The sequence below is a fragment of the Nanorana parkeri genome, unplaced genomic scaffold, assembly GCF_000935625.1.
Source record: "Nanorana parkeri isolate BGI_ZX_2015 unplaced genomic scaffold, ASM93562v1 scaffold454, whole genome shotgun sequence".
Classification (NCBI taxonomy): domain Eukaryota; kingdom Metazoa; phylum Chordata; class Amphibia; order Anura; family Dicroglossidae; genus Nanorana; species Nanorana parkeri.
The window spans coordinates 300,489-324,793 of record NW_017306722.1 but is presented as its reverse complement, the minus strand read 5'-3'; the positions used below and the strand labels follow the sequence as shown (position 1 = coordinate 324,793).

At 40.1% G+C, this 24,305-nt stretch overlaps 1 protein-coding gene across 1 annotated transcript in view; it reads left to right on the top strand.

Moving 5' to 3' along the window:
• Positions 1–24,305, top strand: part of PHTF2 (putative homeodomain transcription factor 2) — an 88,260-nt gene that overhangs the window by 34,508 nt on the left and 29,447 nt on the right. The window contains exons 3-7 of the mRNA XM_018560420.1: positions 4,179–4,235; positions 6,119–6,130; positions 11,719–11,788; positions 15,941–16,099; positions 22,095–22,260. Coding sequence (XP_018415922.1) covers positions 4,179–4,235; positions 6,119–6,130; positions 11,719–11,788; positions 15,941–16,099; positions 22,095–22,260 — 464 coding nt within the window. The remainder of the gene's footprint in view (positions 1–4,178; positions 4,236–6,118; positions 6,131–11,718; positions 11,789–15,940; positions 16,100–22,094; positions 22,261–24,305) is intronic.

The following is a 24,305-nucleotide window of genomic DNA, read 5'->3' as shown; positions in this document are numbered from 1 at the left end:
CAACAGAATTTTGGGTTATATTTTAGTTTTCATCTCTTTTGCTTAAAAAATAAAGTCACACTGATGTGATACATATATATGTATATAATTATAACTTTTTATATTTTCTTGTTCTCAATTTGGTACATAATTGTGTTTTGGAAGAATGTTATTACTTGGTATAGTTATATATCATGACTATTTTATTCTGGTCCTTTAGTAAAGCACTTAAAACCAGAGGTTTATTTAAGTGCTATTAAATCATTTGTGTCTATAGTGACTGGGTTGCCTTGATATCCTTCAGTTATTTAAAACTATAAACAAACTAAGATCATGCCATAGGCAACAGAGGATACCTTTCTGGTTTTAGTAATGCTGCTATTCCTGTGTAGTATTATTATTATTATTATTATTTCTTTTAAAATTAGATTCAAGTGGAATGCCTTGGCAACAGGTTAATATGCCCTTTCATAGGATGCATATTATAGACTCACACATTTGATTACGGTTAATTTTAAGCTAATCACCCCATAGAAGCTAACGGCCAACTATTGCATATTTTAAGTCAATTCTGTTCAGTCATGATGTGGTTAAATTGCCGTATTTAGAGATTGCGCTGCCCTACACATTCATAAATTCTAAAGTCCTTCTCTACTGGATTCTTCTGAATTGTTTTTAGCCACATTTATGGGGTTTAAAAAAAAAATATTTTTATAAAAAGGAAACCCAGAATGAACTATCGGAAGCAGCATCTTCTCTGCTGTGTGTGGAATTGCAATTTTTCCTTGTGCCTGAAGAGAAGGCATGATTTTCTTGATATACAGAGAGACTTGTGACTCCCCATATACCTTGCCAAAACAAAACAAAAAATCCAACAGAAGAGTTAAAGGGCAAAGTGCCAAAGGTGACTAGCGAAGGCACAATAAAAGGATTTACTAAAATAAAACAAACTGTTATGCTGGCAATACTTTATTATTATTTTTAATATTTATTTATTGTAGGCAATTTCAACCATTGCCAACCAGCTTTTAATCACAAAACTAATCAAATAGACCACCAACAGATTTGAATGCTTTGTGGTTTAGGGAGAAGTTGCTGTTTTTGGGGGTGGCATTGATCAGTTTGGTAGTTTCTTAGAACTGAATCTGTTTGAAAGGTTGTAATGGCATGCAATGGCTTTATATATGGCCAGCATAAGTGTCTTATGCTGTCTTTTTTTGTACACACAGGCCCAATGTTCCTCTATTACAGCTCTCCCTAAACCATCAGGTGTAAGATATAGTGAAGAATGAATTCCAAGCCATCCATTTTACGTTCAGATTTGACAACACAACATTGATATATTTTGTAGGCCCTCCATAACCCTGGCAGTTACTCAGTTGGGATGGATTTTTCTGAGTTATCACTGTTGCTTCCTTCCCCATAGGTACTAACATGAAAGTTTGCCAGAAGCAAACGTAATGTGACCCAAAACTCAGGAGTTAAATATTAAAAATGCATTCAAGTATCCTAACTATCAACAAAAATGTATCCTTTTTTTTGTTTTTTTGTGTCACTCAGCTGCAGATCCTCAAATCATCTCTGAATTCATGCTGACACTGTCCTTCCTTTTTTTTTCCCCCTATGATCTCTGTGTGTGTTGTAAAGTAGCCACTGCTCCAAGCTCACTCTCGGCATGGACTACAATCTCACGTTTTATTTTACTAATTTGTATTGAGATTGTAGTCCATCACGGTAGTGAGCTTGGAGCGATGGCTACTTTGTAACACACAAAGGTACTATGGGGAACAAAACTGGCCATCCTCCAGAAGGAAGGACAGTGTCAGCACCAATTCAGAGATGATTTGAGAATCTACAGCTGAGTGATACACAAATAAGATACATTTGCATTAATAATCAAGATACTTAAATGCTATTTCAAGGTTTATCTCATGAGTTTTATTGTCACTTTAAATGTTTCTAGAAAGAGCTTTTGTTGAAAAATGTATAAGGTGGCTGAGTATTGTATAGGCTAAAAAGCTTGGACGCTAATTTTGTTTATCCCGGCTGTATAAAAAGTAAAGTGCAGTAATTTGGCAGTATGTGCTTGTTGCACATTGTTTGGCCCTGGTCTTCTTGATGTCAGGTGCACAGTATAACAAACACTGTGAGTCACATATGTGCAATCTGTGTGGATGAGTGGCTTATGTGAAGGCAATAATTGCTCACATGGAATTTATTGCACACCTGTAATAGGCACACACAAACACTGTGCATTTGTAATATACTCACATGGGCAAGATAAAAGTTGTTCAGCTTGTAAGCATTCTGTTATGCCAGCCATGCCTAAATTGATTTCATCATTAGGATGATCAAGAGAGAAGAGATGCAGCAAGGTTTTTGGTTACCTAAAATGACAGCTCTGCACCCACTCCTGGCATTACATAATAAAATAATGCAGTCAGCATTTCTTGGTATGCAGCTTTGTCTGGCAACAGAATACACGAAGAATGCCTGATGCAGTGACCTTAAACCATAAATGTCAGTGACAAGGCCAAAAACGGCCTGCCACAAGATTGTGGAGAAACCAGTGGAGAAAATGTTTTACATTGCTCACTTAACATTATTTGTATAAATATATATAATGTATATATATTTTATTATATGTGCCTAGATGTTCTTTTCTAACTCTTTACAGTTTGTCAATGACAAAAAAACATTTTGGTTCAGCTGAGTTAACATGTAGGAATGCAAAATGATTAACGGCAAAACTAACCAGGATGGGAAGAAATGCTTCATGAAATATTGATTGTTTCCACTGCTGTTGCCAAGGTTTAGGGCTATTCATTGACATTTGAACTTTGTTATCTTAAGTTCATGTTTGCTTTCTGATATGTGTGTGTTTGTTTAAATTTTTTAAAAACCACATAAAAAGAAAGCTATTTGCCTATTTATATTGAACCTATTGTATTAGTCTAATGCTTTCTTTTGAAAGTTTGATTCTCAAGCAAGACCGATTGTTTATTCTTAAAAGGAGAACTATGGGGTTAAGGCTTTTCCCCATAGTTCTCCTTAGGGTAACGGGAGGACACAAACTAGCGTCCTCCCGTCACCCTAAGCTCAGTATACCGCAAGCTACTGCTCGCGGTATGCTGAGACGCCACAGTATACCGCAAGCTACTGCTCGCGGTATACTGAGACGCTGAAGCGGATCCCGACAGCTCTGCCTATCTAGAGGCACAGCCAGCTGTGCCCGCCCCCCTGTACCGGCAGAGAGCTGTGACAGGATCGAGAGGTGAGTGAATGCCGGTATGCGTTCGCTCACTTCCCGATCTACTGAGCCGACCTGTGACAGTCTCATGGTCACAGGTCGTCTAGAACTATGAGGTGAGTGAAAAGCACTCGCCTCATAGTTCTCCTTTTTAATGTCTTTACTGCATTAGATTTGGTCAGTCTTTTGCAGTTACACCTAGCGCAAGCATTACCTTTTTAGAAGAATGGCATCTCTTGGACAGCACAATACAGCCTGGCTCACAGATTTTTCTTAAAGTTTATTTCCACCGAACTGAGATAAGCTCTATATTATATTTGTTACATGGTCTCATTCACATAGAAAACAAATTAAAAGTGCTTCTTAATGTTTAATGTTGCTTTTACTTGGATTAAGGTTTCTTTGCTTCTTCTTAAGGGTTAACCTTTCTACTTGGCGCTTCCTTTGTATTGTTAGGAGATTAAGATGCACCCCATTCTGATGACAGCAGTGGGATTTGAAACTGCCACCATCGCATATGTCTATTTAAATTTATTTATTTTTCTTAACCGAAACATTTAATAGTTCTTGATCATATTGTGTGCATTTAATTTTGTAATACTATAGAACATTTATGAAAATACAACTGTTTCTGTAAAAAATATATTTTATCATGCACAGTACTTAGTAATATGGCACTGCAAGTTGACTGTTACTAAATAGGGGCTGTTTGGTGTTCTAATCCGCTCTGAGATCTCAGATCTGTATTGCCAGGCATCTCCAAATTTGGTTTTGTTTACATTTCTTGCAGAAGTGTGACGTTTTTATAAAAGAGAACATTTTCCTTAATAGAAAAGTTTCTTTTTATTCACCTACCAACATATAATGAATATTGCAGTTTGATGTATTTGTCACTTTAATTTGCCATTTCAGGTGTCATATTTTCATTACCAAATATGTTTCTTTTTAGATTGGAGCATACGACCAGCAAATATGGGAAAAATCTGTGGAACAAAGAGAAATAAAGGTATGAGTACCTAGTTACGTAATTACCATCCATATACTAAAAAATATTTATTGAAGAGCTGATGTCCAAAACTAAATTCACAGTGAAAATATTTGTATGATCATCTAGATTGCGTTTGGATGTTGCTTGTTTCCTGATAACAGCATGTACGCTGTTATACTGTACATCAGATTTGATCAACAAATGTTTTAGATATGGTATGAATTAGCATCATGTATCCTTCCTTGGTCAGAAGCAAGGATATTATTAGGTAGCTCAATATAACAAGAAGCCCTTTGATGAGAAAAAATAAGGTACTTCAGGCTACGTTTATTATATATTAAACTCCAAATTTAGGTTTCTATCTATGATGCTGGAGCTAAGCTTTTTAAAGTATCTACAGAAATCGGCTGTAAAACTTCTACCTGAAGCCTTTACTTGGATTAGAACAGCAATAGAGTGACTGACTGCGTTCCCGGGTGAGGGCGATCGCACTCTGGGCGGGGGGCATAGCGCCCCTCCCGCCCCTGAACGTTGGGAGGCGGCTGGTTTGCATTCCAGTGTGTTCTGGATGCCGAACACTCTGGAACGCAGACTTTGTGGTGTGAACCTGCCCTCTCTCTTGGCTGTCTCTTCTCTCTCTCTCTCCTCGCTCTCTCCCCTGTTTCTATCTGCTGTCGCTTCTTTCTCCCTGGTGTCTCTTCTCTCACTTTCTCTGCTGTTTCTCCCCGTCTGTCTTTTCTTACCTCCACTGCAGCAGCTTCCCAGATCTCCTCTCGTGTGCAGGCATTCTGTCCTCCCGCGATGCTCATGTGGCCGTCGTTGCACACGGGTAGAGGTGTCCCGCCTCTTCCCGTCTGCTGTGTCTGACACATTCAGCCTGCAGCTGCACAAGCACCTCGGGAGCAGAGCCGTGGCTAGCTCCTTTTGCGCCGAGGCAAGAAAAACAAAACGTGCCACCCCCCCCCTTTCTCCCAACAAGCGTGTGATGTCACCCAGCACCCCGCCTCCAGGATCTTTTTTTTTTTTCCGCAATTTTGGAGAAATATCAGGGATCTAAAAAGCCCCCTAATATTTCCCTTTTAAAATAGAAAAAGAAATTGAGGACACAAAGTCCTCAATCTCTTTTTCTGCAGCAACTGTTCTAAATGATTGGAAAGTACAGAGGCTTCCCATTCATTCAGAAAATATTTACTATCATCCAGTTTCTGAATGGGAAGAAGCATCTGCACAGAGTGCTACTCCTCATTGAGAAACTCATGAATGAACTGGAAGTGATGTAAAGCACCTCCTGTTCATTCTTAACTGGGGACACATAGTTCTATGTGTCCCCACTTATTTACAAACACTGGAGTGATCAGCTGATCGCTCCAGTGGTTGCTCTGCACAGAGGATTAGTACATATCACTGATATGTACTGATGCTCAGCCACGGTTCTCCTCTGGATGCCCGCTGCTCTCCCCAATCTGTTTGTAGTGGGGATCCGGGGAGGAGGGAGCCGCTGTCTCAGATCCTGGCCGAGCAGCTCTCTCTCCCCCCCTGTCAGAGCTGGTGAGGGTAATGTTAGAGTTTCATTCAGGCATGAAATTATATTGAGATCAAGTGCAGAGTAGCACCAGCTTTTTCTTCTGCACGGCCCACTTTTACCAATTCGAATTGGTGCTTGAAAACAAGGTAACTGTTTAAAAACTTTTAATAGTCTCTGATAATAATTCACCTTCAAACCAAAGTTTGTAGTACACCGACATCTAAATGGATAATATGTAGCTCTTAAATATTGTATCTAATAATATTTTAAGTAAATTACCGGTTGTTAGTTTTTAAAGTTTGTTTAGTATTTATAAGTCTATTTAAGCCACCATTATTCATTTTATTGATGGGTGTTCTTTTATAATTGTATACAGTTCATAAAATTGGTGAGTAGAAAAAAAAACCTGCATAGTTTGCAGTTTGTGGTGCCTAACTGCGAATGACCAGAGCATTTCGTTTATTGTACCTTTTTATAAGAGTATTATGATAAAGCAACCACGGTATTGTCTATGATTTTGCATTTTTTAAGTGTCCCTTTAACAATTGTCCTTTCTGCAGTTTAATTTGCGTGACTAAATTGCTAAATCACGACTTTGATTTGCATGCCAGGTTTTTGTAGTGTTTGTTTTAGCACTGTATTACATTAAAAATGGGCAGACACTCACAATAGGATAAATGGACTGAGCTCTTGGTTAAGGCCTTAAGTTACTAAGTGTTTGCCATGCCCAGTACTTAACCTGTGTTTTGACATCACAATATTTTATTTACTTGTTGCATGTTGTATGCTTACACTTGTTAAACAATGCGTGAAATGTTCATAGGAACCTACATCTGTGTGTTTTTTTATGCAGATGTAGTAATGTTTATGCCCATCTGGTATATAGTTATTCGCCATTACTCCCCCTTTTCTCCCACTGATGTTAAATATATAGCCTTTCGGGCCTAAGACAAATTTTGTACAACCAAAATCTTATAACTCCTCCTTCTTAATTAGTATGATGTGCAGTCTAACTGGTAAAGAACAGATGAGGGAAGTTTAAAGCTGTACTACAGCCTTACCTTAGTCTTGCACAGTTGTGCAGGCACATCTACTCTACGGAAATGACATGCTCTGATTTCACAGAGCCTCTTGCAGTGTGCATTAGAAGCTGCAGCAAGTTGGATACAGCCCTCTTATTCCCTGGCTGAAGGTTGTCCAGCATCATCTGTCCCTGTCCCACCCCTTTTTAATCATTGGATTTCAGTTCTTTCAATCATACAGACTAGGCATTTGTGTGGGTGTTACTTAGAGCGGTCTACATGCACAGCCTGCCTAGGAACACCCACTTCTCCAGACTGATATCCATCCATCAAGGCATTTTGATATTTGCTTAACTCCTCCCAAGAGCCAGCCCATTGCTTGCAATAGGGCGGATGACTCTTAAGAGGAGTATTAAGGCAGGGTGCTCTGATGTTTTTAGGGAAAAATGGTATTGAGAGCGCTACTACTGTACTAGGAAACTCACGTTTATTAAGTCATCTGTGGGAGGAAATCCCGTGCGGACCCTGGGTGAGTGCAGACCTGAGGAGTCCAGTGGTCTGGTGGGTGAACTGTCAGCGAGGACGTGGGCTGTGGCGGAAGGACAGCTGTCTCTTGCAAGGACTCAGCTGGCCAGGCTGGGTCGTTGCAGCCGAGGGCACTGTGTTCATCAGCCGGCTGTTTATAGCTTGACAAAGAGGCCCCGCCTCGAAACGCGTAGCTACCGACCCAGCATACACTGCCTTCAGTGCTCTTTGACCCTCCCGTCATTCCCACGGGCGTCCGTGTCTGCCCGAACCACCGCTCCGCTCCTCGAGCCGACCGACACAGAGCTAACAGCACCTCGGACACACAGTGCCCTCGCTGCAACGACCCAGCCTGGCCAGCTGAGTCCTTGCAAGAGACAGCTGTCCTTCCGCCACAGCCCACATCCTCGCAGACAGTTCACCCACCAGGCCACTGGACTCCTCAGGTCTGCACTCACCCAGGGTCCGCACGGGATTTCCTCCCACAGATGACTTCATAAACGTGAGTTTCCCTATATGCTTAGTACAGTAGTAGCGCTCTCAACACAACTTTCACACATTTCCTTATCACAGGGCTCCTCTCTCTGTTTTTCATAGAGCTTGCACACTGTAACCCTTGTCTTTACATCAAATCTCCCAAGAGTTTGTACCCCCTGGTTGTGCGCTTGTCCTTTTTTTTTGTTTTTGTCCTGATGTTTTTAGGGAGAAGCACAGGGACCCAGTGATGATGTCTTTGGGTCTAGATTAAAGCCAAACTCCAGGAATTTTTTTATTAACCCTTGCAGTGGGGCTACACCCAAACTGCAAGGATTAAGTGCTCATTTGCACAGTGCAGATTCCGGTTTATAAAGAGCTGGAAACCACAAGCTAATCCTCTTCTCCAGGTTGAGGTGGCACTCCAGTTGGGGGGTCATGTGTGCTTGCTTGCCGTGCAGCAGGATCAGAAAGAACGCGGACAGGTCACCAGTTGGAGAGGGGGCCGGACGCAAAAGTGGCAGCAACATGACCCTACAGTTTTTCATAAGAAACAATACAGTGTGTGCAAGCAGTGGCATAGGTGATATGGTTGTCTGTTACCACCAGGGCCAGTCAAGAATTTGAGTTGTGAATTTTCCAGCCCTGGAGAACAGGCTGAACCACTAACTGGCAATGCCGTATACCTGTAATCCATCTTTTATATTTACCCCCCATCACCTTCTGCATGGCAGCTGAAATGTCAAGTCCGGCAGACAATGAAAGGGTCTCTTCTGGCTGCTAAGAAGGGGGGGGGGGAAAGTAACATCACTAATACAAATTCAATAATTTGCTGTAGAATTTCCATCAATACTTCTCATATTTTATAGACACTGTTGTGGTCGTGCAACGGCTCTAATCAATTTATAACTAGCTTTTTAAAGTAAGTTGCCTGTGGATAGGGCGTTTTTACAGAACAACACAATACACACATTTTCCAGCACTTATACCAGCTAGCCGGCAACAAAAACAAATTCTACATGTTGCTTTAATTTGATTTAAAAACAGAGGTTTTTTTGTTGTATCTCCGCGTTTAGGCCCTATTACGTGTGGTCCCTAAGTCTAGTCTAACAGAGCTCCCATCATGGGATAAATATAACCGTGAAAAAACTAAAGGCCGGTATGCCTTGAGGTAGCCCATTCCTCAAAGGAGCAGGGACACACTAGAAGCGCAGCTCTAAGGTGGGATTTAGGCCTTAAGCAGGCAGACCAGTAAAGCAATAAGGTAGGAACAGAGCACATACCTGTAGGACTACCATCATCTGTACAGCCCTGCATGCCTGTGGAACTAAGGAGTGGATTTCCAGCCATGCTCCCAGCGTGTATCCATCGCCGCAAGAGTTGTCAAGCTTACTAATTTCTACCTCTGATCTACGTCTTATGCAAGGCTTCTACTTGTGTGTGTTTTGAATTTTCTTTGGCTTTATAATAAAGGAGACCTGCTACACTATGCCAGTGTGCACTCATTGATGATTTGTAGTTTGTATGAGCGCTCTTCCCTGTTTTCCAAGAGCTGCATGGCTGAACTCTGAAGCATCGCTTCACCTGTAGCTATACAACATTACAATTTTAATAGTCTATTTAGTGTTATATCACCTTGTGTGCATTACAAGAACAGCAGTTTTTGCAGTTTAAAATCACCTAGCTGTAGGATCTTCCTCCAGCAGTGCAGAGAGGAGAAGTCTGCAGGGCAACATCACATTGGCTCACCCTGGAAAATTAGTGTGTACCAGTCACCCAGGGCACAGTTAGCAGGCTGGGGTGACTGTTGAAGGTGCAGCATTCCCTATTGAGAAGCCTAGACAGCAGGCAACATAAGTGTAGAATTAAAGGTGAAAAAATCCAATTGCTGCTTGAAAAGGTGCCCCAACAATAAAGCTGGGGCACTTGCATCTATTTTTTTTCCCCCCAAAATATTTCTTTTTTAAACTTTAAATTGTGTTGTGGAGAATTGGTCAGAATAGCTGGTTTTATTTTTCCTTTTTAAGTTTATACCTTAAAAGTACTCACAAGCTAGAAAGAAAGCAAGCCACCAAAGTATGTTGGTATCCTTTTTAGAGCTTTCTGCTTGTTTTAGAAATCCCAGTGTCACTGTTGTCTTTCATCTCAATATAGAGTCTCCCATGAATGTCTCTGCCATATCTTTATGCCATGTACAGTACTATAGTAAGTGTTTGTATAGGAATCAACAACTTTCTTTTCTGATTAGTTCTATCACACACAAAAATGTGTCCCCTTGTTAAACTACTGCGATGTGGATGTACTTGTATGTTAAAAAGCTTACAAAAATGTGAAAATATGTTTTGTCTGCTAGTTGAAGCCCAAGCAAAACTTTGCATATTACTGTAGGGCCCATTTCACATGGGTGGCCTGATCGGGTCCGCCTGTCAAGAATTGACAGGCGTGTGAGTGTCTTTGATTTCCCAACTGTACTCTTTGCTGCAATAAGGGTTAAAATGCCCTGTGCTGGCAGTATGGTGGAGAGCCGGACCACTGCTCAACACAGAGTGCAGTGGTCTGGGTCTCCAGTGGTCCAACATGCCCTTTGCACAGTGTTCCAAATTGCAGCACTTATGCTCCCTAAGAAGTGCTGTTAATTGGAGCACTGTCCAGGGGGTGGCTCAGAACGCTCCTCTCTGTGATGAGCACCCATCTTGTTCTCTCATTCGTTCAGCAAAGAGTATTCAAAAAGATGCCCAGATTTATTAGTGTTTATGCAGCCTGACTGCATTACAATATCCTGCTGAGCTTGTCGGAAATTCAGAGTTCTCCTGAGTCCTCAGCACACTTCCGGTGTTGTCTCAAAGTGGCTATTTAGCCCTCTTAGTTCTTATCATTAATTACAGAATGAATATCTTTTGTGGTTGGGATCTGAGTAGGAATGGTTGGGTAGTTTAGCAAAAGACACTGGGCAGAGCTAACAATGCTCTGTCCACTAGAAAACGTATGATTGAATAAAACATGGAGAAATGTGCATGTACTGCAGAGATGCACTGCATTTTATTTCAATTTTGCTTTGACAATACTCTTTAATCTCTGTTCATAGAACCCAGGTGTTACATATTGTGCCCTTCTCCTTATGTCCTGTTTGTGACATTTGTGAAGACCATGAGTTATTTGACAAATCTTTAATACTGTTATGCTAGATGTTTAAATTATTGAAATTTCCATCTGTAAATTTGACAAGTGTTTTTTATGTTAATCTTCTGCACACGTGTAAATTGTGTACATGCATTAAGGTTGGTTTATTAGGAACTCCAGCTTTCTTTTCATTTACTAGAAATCTTTTTCTACACCATTGTCATGTACCACTATCTACAAATAAAGGTCAAGTCTGGTAAAGTGGTATTTGCAGTTTAGGTGGAGTTTTCTGGACACGATCGCCAGCTGGAATGTTTTATGACACTTTTGGCATAATGCCGAAAAGTGCAATTTTCCTGCCGATACATCGATTGAGGACTTTGTGTTCTCAATCTCCTTTTCTATTTTAAAAGGGAAATATCAGGGGTCTGTTTAGACCCCTAATATTTACCCGAAGCCCCTAAAAGAAAGTAATGTAAAAAATATAAAAAAATTAATTAATAAATAAAAAGTAAAATAAAAACGGTTTCGGCCTGACAATTTTTTTTTTTTTTTTTAATTTCGGTTTCGGTTTTAAAATTTCCATTTGGGTGCACCTCTACTTTTTTGTAATGGCCGTGGCAAATGGGCTGAGTTAGCTTGCTTCTGAGGTATCCACAATATGCACAAAACTGATTTTAAAAGTCTGCCTGCTACTATAAATGCATATCAGAAATTACTTCTTATGCCTGGGGGGTGTATCTGTTTGCATATCATCAAACAGGGAGCTATTAAATCGTATGCAGTTGTGTTGGATTTTTAATAGGCTGATTTATCCTTTTATTTATTGGTGCAGGGTTTTAGGAACAAACCAAAGAAAACCGGGCATGTAAAACCAGACCTAATTGATGTGGATCTTGTCAGAGGTACAGTATATAATAGGATTACACATTTAACATATTTACTTCCTACACAGCGGCTATTGTTCTAAGTTGCTATTTTGTAGTAACGTCATAATAACAGAGATATATCATTCAGGCTATTCCAGTCTCCGGAGCATGGATGATAGGTGACACAAAGTGTACCGCATGTTTGTTTTTCTATGTTTAACTCTTGATTTTGCCTTGACCCAGCACATCCACAGTAACACCCTTGCCTAGAGCTCTTTCTGTCTCTGTAGATTGTGAAAATGTCCCATAAACAATGAACACATATTACATATTTGAGTGACTGCAAGGATTAACCCTCTCTACACTGCACTCACCTTGACTTTAATGTTACTCAAGTTACAAAAATAAGTTCTATGAAACTCTGGATTGCTAGAATGTTCACCGGTTGCTTAACCTTTCACAGTACCAAATCTGTAACTAGAACACCTCTAGGTTTCTGATAAATGTTTATTGTAACCAAATAACTGCTTATTTTTTAAACATGCATTTGAATTTGTTTCACATTGTCAAGGACACCAAGGGATGTAATTAGCAGTTGCAGCTTGAACTTTCAACAGGTCAGCAGCAAATGGGAACAAGTCTGTCAGGTCCATTAAAGGAGAACTATGAGATGAGTGATTTCCACTCACCTCATAGTTCTAGCCGACCTGTGACAATGAGACTGTCACAGGTCGGCTCAGTAGATCGAGAGGTGAGCGAACACATACCGGGTTCGCTCACCTCTCGATCCTGTCACAGCTCTCTGCCGGTACAGGGGAGGGGCTGGATTCCCCCCTCCCCGCTCCGATCCTCCAGCGCTGACTGGCGAATCAGACGGGGAGGGGGCGGGTACAGCTGGCTCTGCCTCTAGATAGGCAGAGCCAGCTGTCACTCACGCAGCTGGGCGGATCTCCAAGTGAGCGAACGCATACCGGCATTCACTCACCTCTTGATCCTGTCACAGCTCTCTGCCGGTACAGGGGAGGGGCTGGATTCCCCCCTCCCTGCTCCGTCAGCGCTGACTGGTGGAACGGATGGGGGAGGGGGGCGGGCACAGCTGGCTCTGCCTCTAGATAGGCAGAGCCAGCTGTCACTCACGCAACTGTCGGGATCCGCTTCAGCTGCGGCGTCTCAGTATACCACGAGCTGTAGCTCACGGTATACTGAGCTTAGGGTAACGGGAGGACGCTAGTTTGTGTCCTCCCGTTACCCCAAGGCGAGCTATGGGGAAAATCACTGACCCCCATAGTTCTCCTTTTTAAAGTAATATTAAACTTTCAAAGCTCAAAGGGAAAGCAAAATAATTGTCAAAGGACCTGCGGGAAAAGGTAGTTGAACTGTATAGAACAGGAAAGGGATATAGAAAGATATCCAAGGAATTGAGAATGCCAATCAGCAGTGTTCAAACTCTAATCAAGAAGTGAAACATGAGGGGTTCTGTTGAAGCCCAACCACGGACAGGTAGACCAACTAAACTGTCGGCTAACTGCCAGGAAAATTGTTCGGGATGCAAAGAAAAACCGCAAATAACTTCAGGTGAAATACAGGGCAGTCTAAAAACATGTGGTGTGGCTGTTGCAAGATGCACAATAAGGAGGCACTTGAAGAAAGATTGGCTGCATGGTCAAGTTGCCAGAAGAAAGCCAATACTACGCAAATGCCACAAAGTATCACGCTTACAATACGCCAAATGCCACAGAGACAAGCCTCAAACCGTCTGGCACAAAGTCATTTGGAGTGATGAGACCAAAATTGAGCTTTTTGGCCACAACCATAAACACTACATTTGGAGAGGAGTCAACAAGGCCTATGATGAAAAGTACACCACTCCTACTGTGAAACACGGAGGTGGATCGCTGATGTTTTGGGGATGTGTCAGCTACAAAGGCACAGGAAAGTTGGGCAGAATTGATGGCACTAAGAATGCAGTATGTTATCGAAAGATACTGGAAGACAATTTGCATGCATCAGCCCGGAAACTGCGCATGGGACGTACTTGGACATTCCAACATGACTGATCCTAAACACAAGGCCAAGTCGACCTATCATTGGCTACAGCAGAATAAAGTGAAGGTTCTGGAGTGGCCATCTCAGTCTCCTAACCTCTATATCATTGAGCCACTCTGGGGAGATCTCAAACGTGCAGTTCATGCAAGACAGCCCAAGTATTTACAGGACCGGGAGGCTTTTTGCCAGGAAGAATGGGCAGCTTTACCATCTGAGAAGATAAAGAGCCTCATCCACACATACCACAAAAGACTTCAAGCTGTCATTGATGTTAAAGGGGGCAACACACCGTATTAAGAACTGGGGTATGTAAACTTTTGATCAGGGTCATTTGGGAAGTTTCTGTTGTCATTATGATTTGAAAAAGAGTAAACACAGTTGATTGTTAAGTGGCTTCAGCCAAACATTACCCATGAGTGACAAAGATTTTCGTGTTATCATTCATATTCTCTGAAAAATGGCCACGAAATCATAAATTCTGTCAGGGTATGTAAACTTATGAGAACAAGTGCATATAGTGCTCAGCAAAGGATTGCTTTACGTTTTTGCCCGAACATTTGCAATCATGTTTCTGAACAGCTGTTTTAAAGTCTTTCAGCTCGGCTTCCCTGAACTTCATGTCCAGCACAAGATCACAAAGGACAGTCCAGACTCAAAGTAACTGTTCATCTACTAGCCTGGAGAAGGGAGAAGAGGGGGCCAGGGGGGGTGTCTTGCCTTGCTGTGTGTTTGTGGAGACGCACAACAGCTTACTAGCACATCTGCAGGGAACTAAAACTTTTAAACATCAAGGAGCAGCATTCATTGTAAGTGATTTTCATCAGCATTTGAAATAGCTTAAAATCCTTTTGACTTTAACATCACTTTAAGTAAAGAAGTACAAAGCAGGAGTAATGAGCAAAATGTACTAATCCAAGGCAACCAAAGCAAAATTGTATGTTACTTTTACTACAGTAAACAGGGATACAGTAACCCTCTGTAACAGGTTACAGTCTCTAGCCTTACTGATTAGAGTAGTTCTAACTGTGTTGGTGATCTTTCCCTATGGTATTGAAATATGTAATATTGTACAAAAGTTGGAAACTGAACGTTAAAATCTAATGGGTCTCTGGTGTGAAAGAAAGAACAAAGGACTGTGTTGCCCACAACAACCACATTCTAGTTCTCTTTGGTTAGTTGAGAGGGTTATCCTGGATGTTCTTCCTTTTAGACACTTTCTATATTCTGATCATTACCATTAACGGAGCAGTTTTTGTTTTTCAGATCCCCATTGTAATAAAGTGTCACCTGTTGATCCTGCCAGTAGATCCTTTTTATTTTCCTCTTCCTGCAACAGGCCAAGAAGTCCTGCAAAAGTGGCAGTTACTGGGTTGGGAAAATCCATAACATGGCTCCTATGGCTTAATATCCAATTACAGATTGGAGCCTCAAAAAAAAACGACTATATTGGCTCCACTGGCAGTGGCTAAATATAAAAAAGCATATCTGGCTGCTATACTTTTCCAGTGTTGTGCCCCACAGGGTCACAAATCCAGCGATCGGGCACCACTCCTCCACTGGTATGACTTCTGGAATGACTACCAGCTCCAGAAATCTCTTCTATAGTCGCCAATCAGATTCCTTAGAGTGAAATAAATCTGACCGCTCCAATTCCACGGCCGCCAACAGCCTCTATCTTGGAATATAATGGCATACGCACGGGCCGCTCTTCCAGACGATTCCAATATAGGCTTTATTGAAATTCACTGCAAATCCAAGGTGACAGTGTAAATAATGATGAATACCAGCACCGCAAACTCCTGACCATCTAAAACCTCTTACGATCTTTACCCGTAGGCTTATTCATAGTGGTGCTGGTATTCACCATGATTTACAGTGTCACATTGGATTTGCTGTGAATTTCAATAAAGCCTGAAGTATTGGAATCCTCTGGAAATGCAGTCTGTTCATATGCAATCAGATTCCTTGTTTTGTTCTTCTTCCTTTTTTTTTTTTTTTTTTTTTATTCATTCAGAGGAAAAAAAATGTAATCTAATTGGTCACTCCGGAAACTCGTGTACCTTTTTTTGGAGATAATTTTTTTTTTCCTGTATATTTTCGTTCATATAATATCGTAATTTTTTTTTCTTCTTATTGTTAAAGGGTCTGCATTTGCAAAAGCAAAACCTGAAAGTCCATGGACATCTCTTACAAGGAAAGGAATTGTTCGTGTTGTATTTTTTCCTTTTTTCTTTAGATGGTGGCTTCAAGTTACTTCAAAGGTCCTCTTCCTTTGGCTGCTTCTACTATATCTTCTTCAAGGTAAGTGAAACATGCTTTCAATAAATGTATATTTACTATACTCGCACTCCTAATTTTATATCTGTAAAAGTGCTTAAATCCAGCTGCTGTGCCGATAATCGTGTGTGTGTGTGTATATATATATATATATATTTAAAAGCAATTAAAAACTTGCATAGATATATTGCGCATTCTCCCGTACGTTTGTATCAACATAACGTTGGATGGGTGGCACTTACTGTTGTCGTCATGCCGTTTTGATCATACGGTTGTGAGCTTGTTTCAGCGATGCAATCGAAGGATGATGCTTGGCAGAGCAGACCAGATGGTGTCTTTAAGCCAGACTAAGGAGGGCAGAGGAATGTTTTATATATGCTCCTTTTATTAAAGCCCAGAGTATTGATGCATATTCTGGATCTATTATGAGGCTGATTTATAAAGGGTTCTCCAAATGTATAGCTGCGTAAATGCTATTAGCAGGGCACTACTTCCTTTAGATGGAGCCGAAGAGCATAGGATTTCCAATGCTTCTTGGCTCCATCTAGCGGTAGTAATGCCGTGTATCATTCGCCCATCTATATGATGGACAAACCCTTTATATATGACTGCTTGTTTCATGAACATTGCTTCATTAAATTCTGTGTCCCAAATATTCTTATTTACATCCTTTCACCACAAATACTATGGAAGTAATTTGTCTCGCAAAGGCTCAATATTTGTCTTGAAAGTGTATTTTATGCTGTACCCACGCTGCAGGCAGTATATGAGCAATCTATTATTCTAATTACGAGCAATCTATTATTCTATTTACATTTGTGTACAGTATTTCAGAAAGTTCTGACTCACTCACAACAGTGTTGTTTTTTTAAGTTATGTATAGAAAAGGGAAGAAACATCTAAAATCTGTTGCAGTCTTTGACATGGTGTACAATGATCCAGACAGTGACTCAGTCTTAACTGCTAAGTTGTAGAAATGCATATGTTAACTATTTTGTGTGATTTAAACTTTGTTGCTAGTTTTTCATAAGTTGGCAAAATTCAATGGTTTCTTTACCATTTTTTAAAGTCACCATTTTTGTTTTGTTTTTTTATTTTGGAAAAGGTTAAAACACCTATAATTTTTTTCTGCATTTTAAAGTTGGAGAGAATCTTACTAGAGAGCGGAAAATGTCCACTTAGACGGGTGTCATCAGAGCAGGTGTCCCCAATTGAGGTTTCCCCTCTATTCCTGTTCTGGTGTCAGGTGTCACTAGATCATAGACCGGGTGACTCTCCCAAGTAAGGTCACAGACTGCAATAGAAATTTGGTTAAAAGATCAAACCCTTCCCTGATTTGCCTAAAAGTTAAGTTTTTTTTGGCATTCGATACATTTTAATTCGACAACACTTTGTCTATGCATAGTGATTGTTGGAGTTGTGCTGATGAGAACTATAGAACACAAAGACTGCTTTTTTGGTGCATAGCAATAAACTTCTGCCATTATATGGGCTGTGTATACTATTTATTCATGGTGTTACAGTGGACAGTGATAACGGTATCTAAATCCAAGAACAATATCTAATATATTGCAGCATGGCAGTGCTTCGTTACGGTGGCTGCGTTTGTTTTCTTTTTGAGGTTTTTTTTTTTTTTTCTCTCCTTTTGACCGGGTGATCCTGCCAGTAGCATACTTCCTTGGGCAACCATTTTAGTTTTTTTCTTAAACCTTTAGTCGGCATTAAAGCAGAACGTAGTGTTTTAATGCTTATTAAAAATAGAGTATCCATGCACACTTGCAAGACTGTTATGTGGCTATATTGAAGATTACCCAACGGCTGTGTAGGCATAGCAGCATGACCTGGCTTCTTTGTCACCTCTTGGTTTGAGCTTTATAGACTGCACAGCCCACAGGTCATATGTTTTCCACACCGCCATCATAGTATATTGTTATGCTCCTTCATTTGCATTGGGGACAGAAAATATCACTGCACCGAACAATGTGTATTGGCAGCAGCAGGTAAAATAAACAAAGAAGTGGCTGATAAAAGATCAGGAGGCAGGGGAGATTAGGGTGAGGGTAACACTGCCCTATAACTAAAAATAGTTCCTATGACGGAATGATTACATTACTTCCTCAGACAGTAGTAACACCTTCATTACCTCCCATTAATGCTGAGTAACGGAATCTATTGTAAGGCATAGGGATAATATGAAATTTGCATGAAAAAAAATTGTTCTGCTTAAATGAGCCCAAATTTAGTTTCTTCCTGCCAGCGTGTGTGTGTCTAGGTGTATAATTTGAGCCTGCATTATTTTGGTCATTTCATTGAGGCAGCCCATTCCTTCTAAATGGGGTGTCAGCATACCACAGGGCACAATTATTGTGAAACTTCGGGTTTGTTTGTTTTCTGGGGGTTTTTTTCTCTTTCTTATTCAACACCGTACACCAGTGATGCACAGATGATTCTCATTGAGGTGTCCTGGCAGGGTGCATTTGGGTGCCATTTTAAAATGAATGGCACTGGATTGTGGGCTACAACAATATGTAGGCTAACCTGTTACTTTGATTTTTCACTATTTCACAAAAAGGCAGAATTTAAAGTTTACGAAAGTTTGGTATTAACATTAATTCAGTTTTATCTCTTAGGTTTAGTAAGAATTTTGGACATTGTATTTGTGTGCTAACAACGATTTATAATAACCATTTTTATCGTTTTTGTACGTTTTTTTTTTTTTTTATTATTAACACTTACCCAACTATTATGAGACTTAAAAAATCAAGAGCCTGTGCACCATGTTTTAATTCTGCAGAGCCTATGGTTTCAGAAAATATATATTTGAGTGGCCTTCTACTAATTTTAAAGCTGTAAGTGAAAAATAACCAATAAAATAACAAAAGGTTGTCTGGCCTCCTGAAGTGATAAATGGGAGGCAGTGCCCAGCAGTTAAAGGTAAATCCCACATCACTATAAAAATCCTTACAAAAGTAACTAAATTATATCATTCTGGGTGTACCGTGTGAAAATAATATCCAATGTAATGCAAATTGTTTGAGTAAGTAGGGCTGCTCAAAGTTAATTTTTGAAAGTGCTTTCAACAAGGTGGGTCTCCTGACTTATTGATTTGCTGACCAGTTGTATTACATTAAAAACACATGAAATTATTTATGGTGCAATCAAGTGACTAGCATATCTGACCTTTTTTCAAAAGCCGTGGTAGCTTTTATTTGCATTCCCTTGTCAGTATCTGTTTCCATGGTAACGTATTTTTAACTTGCACGTATGCTTTATGTTTATTGAGGGTGCAATTAAAACCACAGTCTTGATATAACTATTCATTGTGCTCAAATAAATAAAACCATCTTTTTCTTTTGGCTTAGAGTGGTTAGTCAAATATGATTCATACAGCGCTTTATATTTCTAGACAGCGCTAAAGACATTTTATAATTTGTTTTTTTGGCAAGTATTGCAAGCATAATGATTTTTAATGTCTGACATTAGAAATGGCACTCGTATAATATAATATTTTAATTGCCTTGCTCTTGGCTATCTGGAACACAGGTCATAGCTGCTCAGTAAGAGCTAGTATAAACAGGCCTTATACACGTTGACTCTTGTGCTCTTCTATCACACAGCGAGTAAGGCAGTTGGCAAAGAGCCCCACTAGTGCATTTAGCACAGGCTTCCTTAGCAGGGGACAGGTCTCAAAGGCTGTAATATATTATAACTTCTATGGTCAAGTGACAGGGCATCATGTTGCCTGTCCCTACGTGAATTCCCCAAGTCTCTCGCACACTTCTCCAGGTAAGCACTTTCCCTCGTCATCTCTCACAACTTAAGATCTCACTTCCACAGTGGACTACCACCTCCTTGGATGACTGACATAACATTCTTATAGCATTTGTTTTAGATGGCTTCTAGTTTCAGCTGCACCTAGTGGTAGGCTGAAATCTCTTTTATAAGCTCTTTTATAGTAACTGGTATAAATTAAGGCTTGCAATATAGTAGCTTCAGAACATTTTGCTTAACCTATACATCCAACTGTTGATTATTCAATAGAAGAATGAAGTAGGTTGAAATGTCTGTGCTTTCTGTCATCTTACAGTGTTCTTTCCTCACTTTTGTTGATTGGACTTGATTTTATAAAATGCCCATGGAGGGCCTGGCACTTAAGCTGGCCATACACCTTACAATTATCTGCAGATTTTCTGTGGTCAGATGGAAAAGGTGCAACAGATTCCTCCATCTACACTTAACTGTGTGGATGGAGTAATCTCCACCTAGGCCAATCTGTTGCACTTTTTCCATCTGACCACAGAAAATCTGCAGATAATTGTAAGGTGTATGGGCACCTTAAGTGTAGCTAGCTATAGCCCAAGCCTGGAAAATCTTATGTATTCAGCGGTCTCCAACTCAACAGAAACTTTCTATTTTTGCATAATTAGAAAGGGATTGCAGCATCACTCCACTGCAATTGTGTGGTCAACCACACAATTGCAGCACTGTAATGTTGCATTTGTTGACACACTTTGCCTCCACTCCAATGTCTTTTGATTAAAAGATTTTATATTTTGGTGAAGATCATGTGGAGTGCAGTTTTGTGAGGAACTTCTCATTTTTCCTGGACTGTCCGGCCTAGCAACTTCATCCCAGGAGCTGACTGATGCTGATATAAGTCTCCAAGAACCACACATTTTAGGGTAAACAAAATTTTATTAGACAAGGGACATCTTTTAATAACGGTACCTAAACCAAGAAAGCATCTCCAAATCATAAATTAGTAGCTCACAATAGTTAAATGCATGAGAAGGTAGTTGAGGCATATTGTCCTTCACTGTCGCGCGGAACAACCATTCCAAAAGTAAACATCATCCAGCACAATAAGGGGAAGGTTTCCGGAACAGAAAAGTAATAGGTAGAAAAGGTGGAGAGAGAGAAAGAAGAGCTAGAACAAGAGGGGGAGAGAGAAAAGAACAGGAGAACAAGGATCAAAGAGAATGCAGCAGGGTTAGGAGATAAGTAGTAATGTAGTTAGGATTATCAGTAGGGTGCAGGCGCCTCATGAGAGGGAGGTACGCTCCAACAGAGATTGGAAGCCGTCGGATTCACTATATAACATCCAGCCAGGCCAAATCTGTCTGTGAAGATCTGAACGGCCCCTATCCTCAGCTAGGTGAAAAGAGAACCACAAATTTTAAATGCGGGATCTGCAAGTAAGTCTTGCAACAGTTGGTGTCAAAGTGCATGTTTGTACAATCAAAAAGAGATTGCACCAACTTAACCTGCATAAGAGGTGTGCCAGGAAAAATTATTTGCGGTCAAAAAATAACATTAGAGCAAGAGTACATTTTGCCATTAAACAAACAGGCAAAGGCCAGGCCTTCAGGGACCATGTGCTGTGGACTGATGAATCAAAGATAGAGTTGTTTCATCCTCTAAATCGGTTAGATTATGTATTATCAATCCAGTAAAAAAGCAGATGTTTTGACAAATTCAAGGGGATAAAATAGCTTATGAAAAAATGTGCTTCCCTGAAGAGTGCTTCTGCTGTCTAAGCGGACCATGCAATAAGATTGTTGTAAGCATTTCCTTTTAAATTTTATGTATGGGGTGCTAGATTAGTGAATATTTTCCAAATTCTTTAAGTGAATTGCAAAAAAGTTATTTAAAAGATGTTTCTTGCAGTGGCAGTGCTGCTACATGTTGTTGGGTTTATCAAAATTTGTGATTCCTGAATTCCGATTGTGCAGGAAGAGTCTGACGTGTGAGCTATATTTCATAAAACACAATCTACAGCTTCTTTTTTTTTTATTATTATATGAAGCACTTTCCTTGAATATTGAAGCACATTTCCAGTGTCTTTCACGAACACTCACTGGACAAAATATTTGTAGGAGTCTCTAAAGTGTGTGTGCGCATTTGTGTTATATTATCCCAGATGTTGACAGTGAATGCTTCTGCAGGCACTCTTCTGTTGTCCTTTTTATTTGTTAAACAAAAGCTTTTAAAACATTCCAAATGTTTTTCTGTTTTGTAGTTGCCTCAGTAGTACTTTATACTATTTCACCCGGGCCTCACTGTGTACCCTTAACCGAAATTATTGGACCAATATGGCTGATGCTTCTTCTTGGAACAGTGCATTGCCAGATTGTATCAACAAGGACTGTTAAATCGCCTCCAGTTATAGGTGGAAAAAGGAGAAGGTAATAAAATTTGTCATGTAGAATATTTTAATCATGCATGTTTTTTCTGATTTAAACTAATGCACTCGAGTGTGACAAATAGCCTTTTGGGTGATCTCTAGATGAGGGCACCAGCTAATTACAATATCATAGTCTTTTACATACAATGTGCTAGTTTGGCCCAGCATCTGAACTTTGTCATTTTTAGCCAGTATCATTTGTATGTGACACCCTAGGCCATTCAAAAGGTTACTTTTGCAAAAATGAAAGTGTTTTTTTATGGATGCATTTATAAACTAACCAAATATATTTGACAAATGCTGTATTGAAACATCACTTTATGGATACGTAACATTTTTGCTATGTGATTTTTATTTTATTTAAAACTAGTTCTGAGCTTGTGATGTGCAATTAAGTGACTAGGAGTGTCTAGTGCATCGGATGTATCTGCCCTGTGACTAATTACTCCAAGAATCCTAAACACAAACAGGTGTTTGATAATAAGGATTACATATTTGTTTCATTAACACTACATAACAAGCTTGGTCATCAATACTTACCCTAGTTGTATAACTTCCTCTGAAATTGGAATATGAATAGAGTACATACAAGAATCTTTCATTGTTATAATTCTACATTGACAAAACAAATGACATGTAAATTGATCTCTACATCTGCTCATTCCTGGGCAGGGGCTGGATCCCATTTGGCTGCACTTTTCTTTGAGTCCAAAATGTTCATAGAATTTACAGCACTTAGCCAAAGAAGGCAAGGACCAAAAGTACCTGATCTTTCTTTAGGGCTTGTGGATATAAGCAAAAAGTAACATGTACTCTCCTTCAACTTGGCTATTACTGAGACTGTCCTCTAAACTCTTCTTTTGAATTGATAAGTTTGTTTTATTCTCAGAACAGATTTCCATAACATAAGTATTTAAATACATGAACACATTTTTTTAAACGCTGCCCGGTTTATATTTATTCAGGGCTTATTTTCCTCCACTGAACCTAAACAAGACACACATATGAACAAACATTCCTACCAGTAAGATCACTAGTTCCTTTCCCCTTTATTATGTCTTAGCAGATGATGTCCTGCACCTGCTAGAAGAACTCCTAAATTGGAGGAGGGCTTTGCAAAGAGCAAACCAGCTTGGAGCATTGTGTATATGTATGTATGTATGTATGTATGTATGTATGTATGTGTATATATATATATATATATATATATATATTAGCGCTCCATAAGCTAATGTTTCATAAGACAGAAGTGAGAGAAAATCTCCAATAGCAACACAGGCAGAAATAAAAATGCTTTGTTTTAATAGAGTTGGGGAAGGCTAAAACAGTTTTTGTTATTGTTCCGTGTTCCTTTTGCAGATTTTCCATCATTCCTTTCATTTTCTGGAAATTGGCAACAATGCAAAGTGGCATCAAGTAGGATGGTGGGGTGGGTTCTGTGATGGAATGATGGAACACTCTCTGCATTCCAGCACCTGAAAAAGTGCAACTACTGTCATATAGAGTGATCATAGCCCAACAATAAAACTTTAGTTCGACCAGATGGTGGCATCTATAAGTAAACACTAGAAATCAGTTAGGGGGCTTTAACATAATTGCCAGTGACCACCAATGGGGAGGGTACGATTACTACAGGTGAACACCAATTAAAGGGGGTTTAACATTATTATTGCTGACCACCAATGAATGTAAGGGTTAAAGGAAAACTATGGGGTTAGGGCTTTTCCCCATAGTTCTCCTTAGGGTAACAAGCTAGCGTCCTCCCGTCACCTTAAGCTCAGTATACCGCAAGCTACAGCTTGCGGTATACTGAGACGCTGAAGCGGATCCCGACAATTTTATGTCTGGATCCGCCCAGCTGCGTGAGTGACAGCTGGCTCTGCCAATCTAGAGGCAGAGCCAGCTATACCCGCCCCCTCCCCCGTCCGTTCCGCCAGTCAGGGCTGGAAGATCGGAGCGGGGAGGGGGGAATCCAGTCCCTCCCCTGTCACGGCAGAGAGCCGTGACAGGATCGAGAAATGAGCGAACGCCAGTATGTGTTCGCTC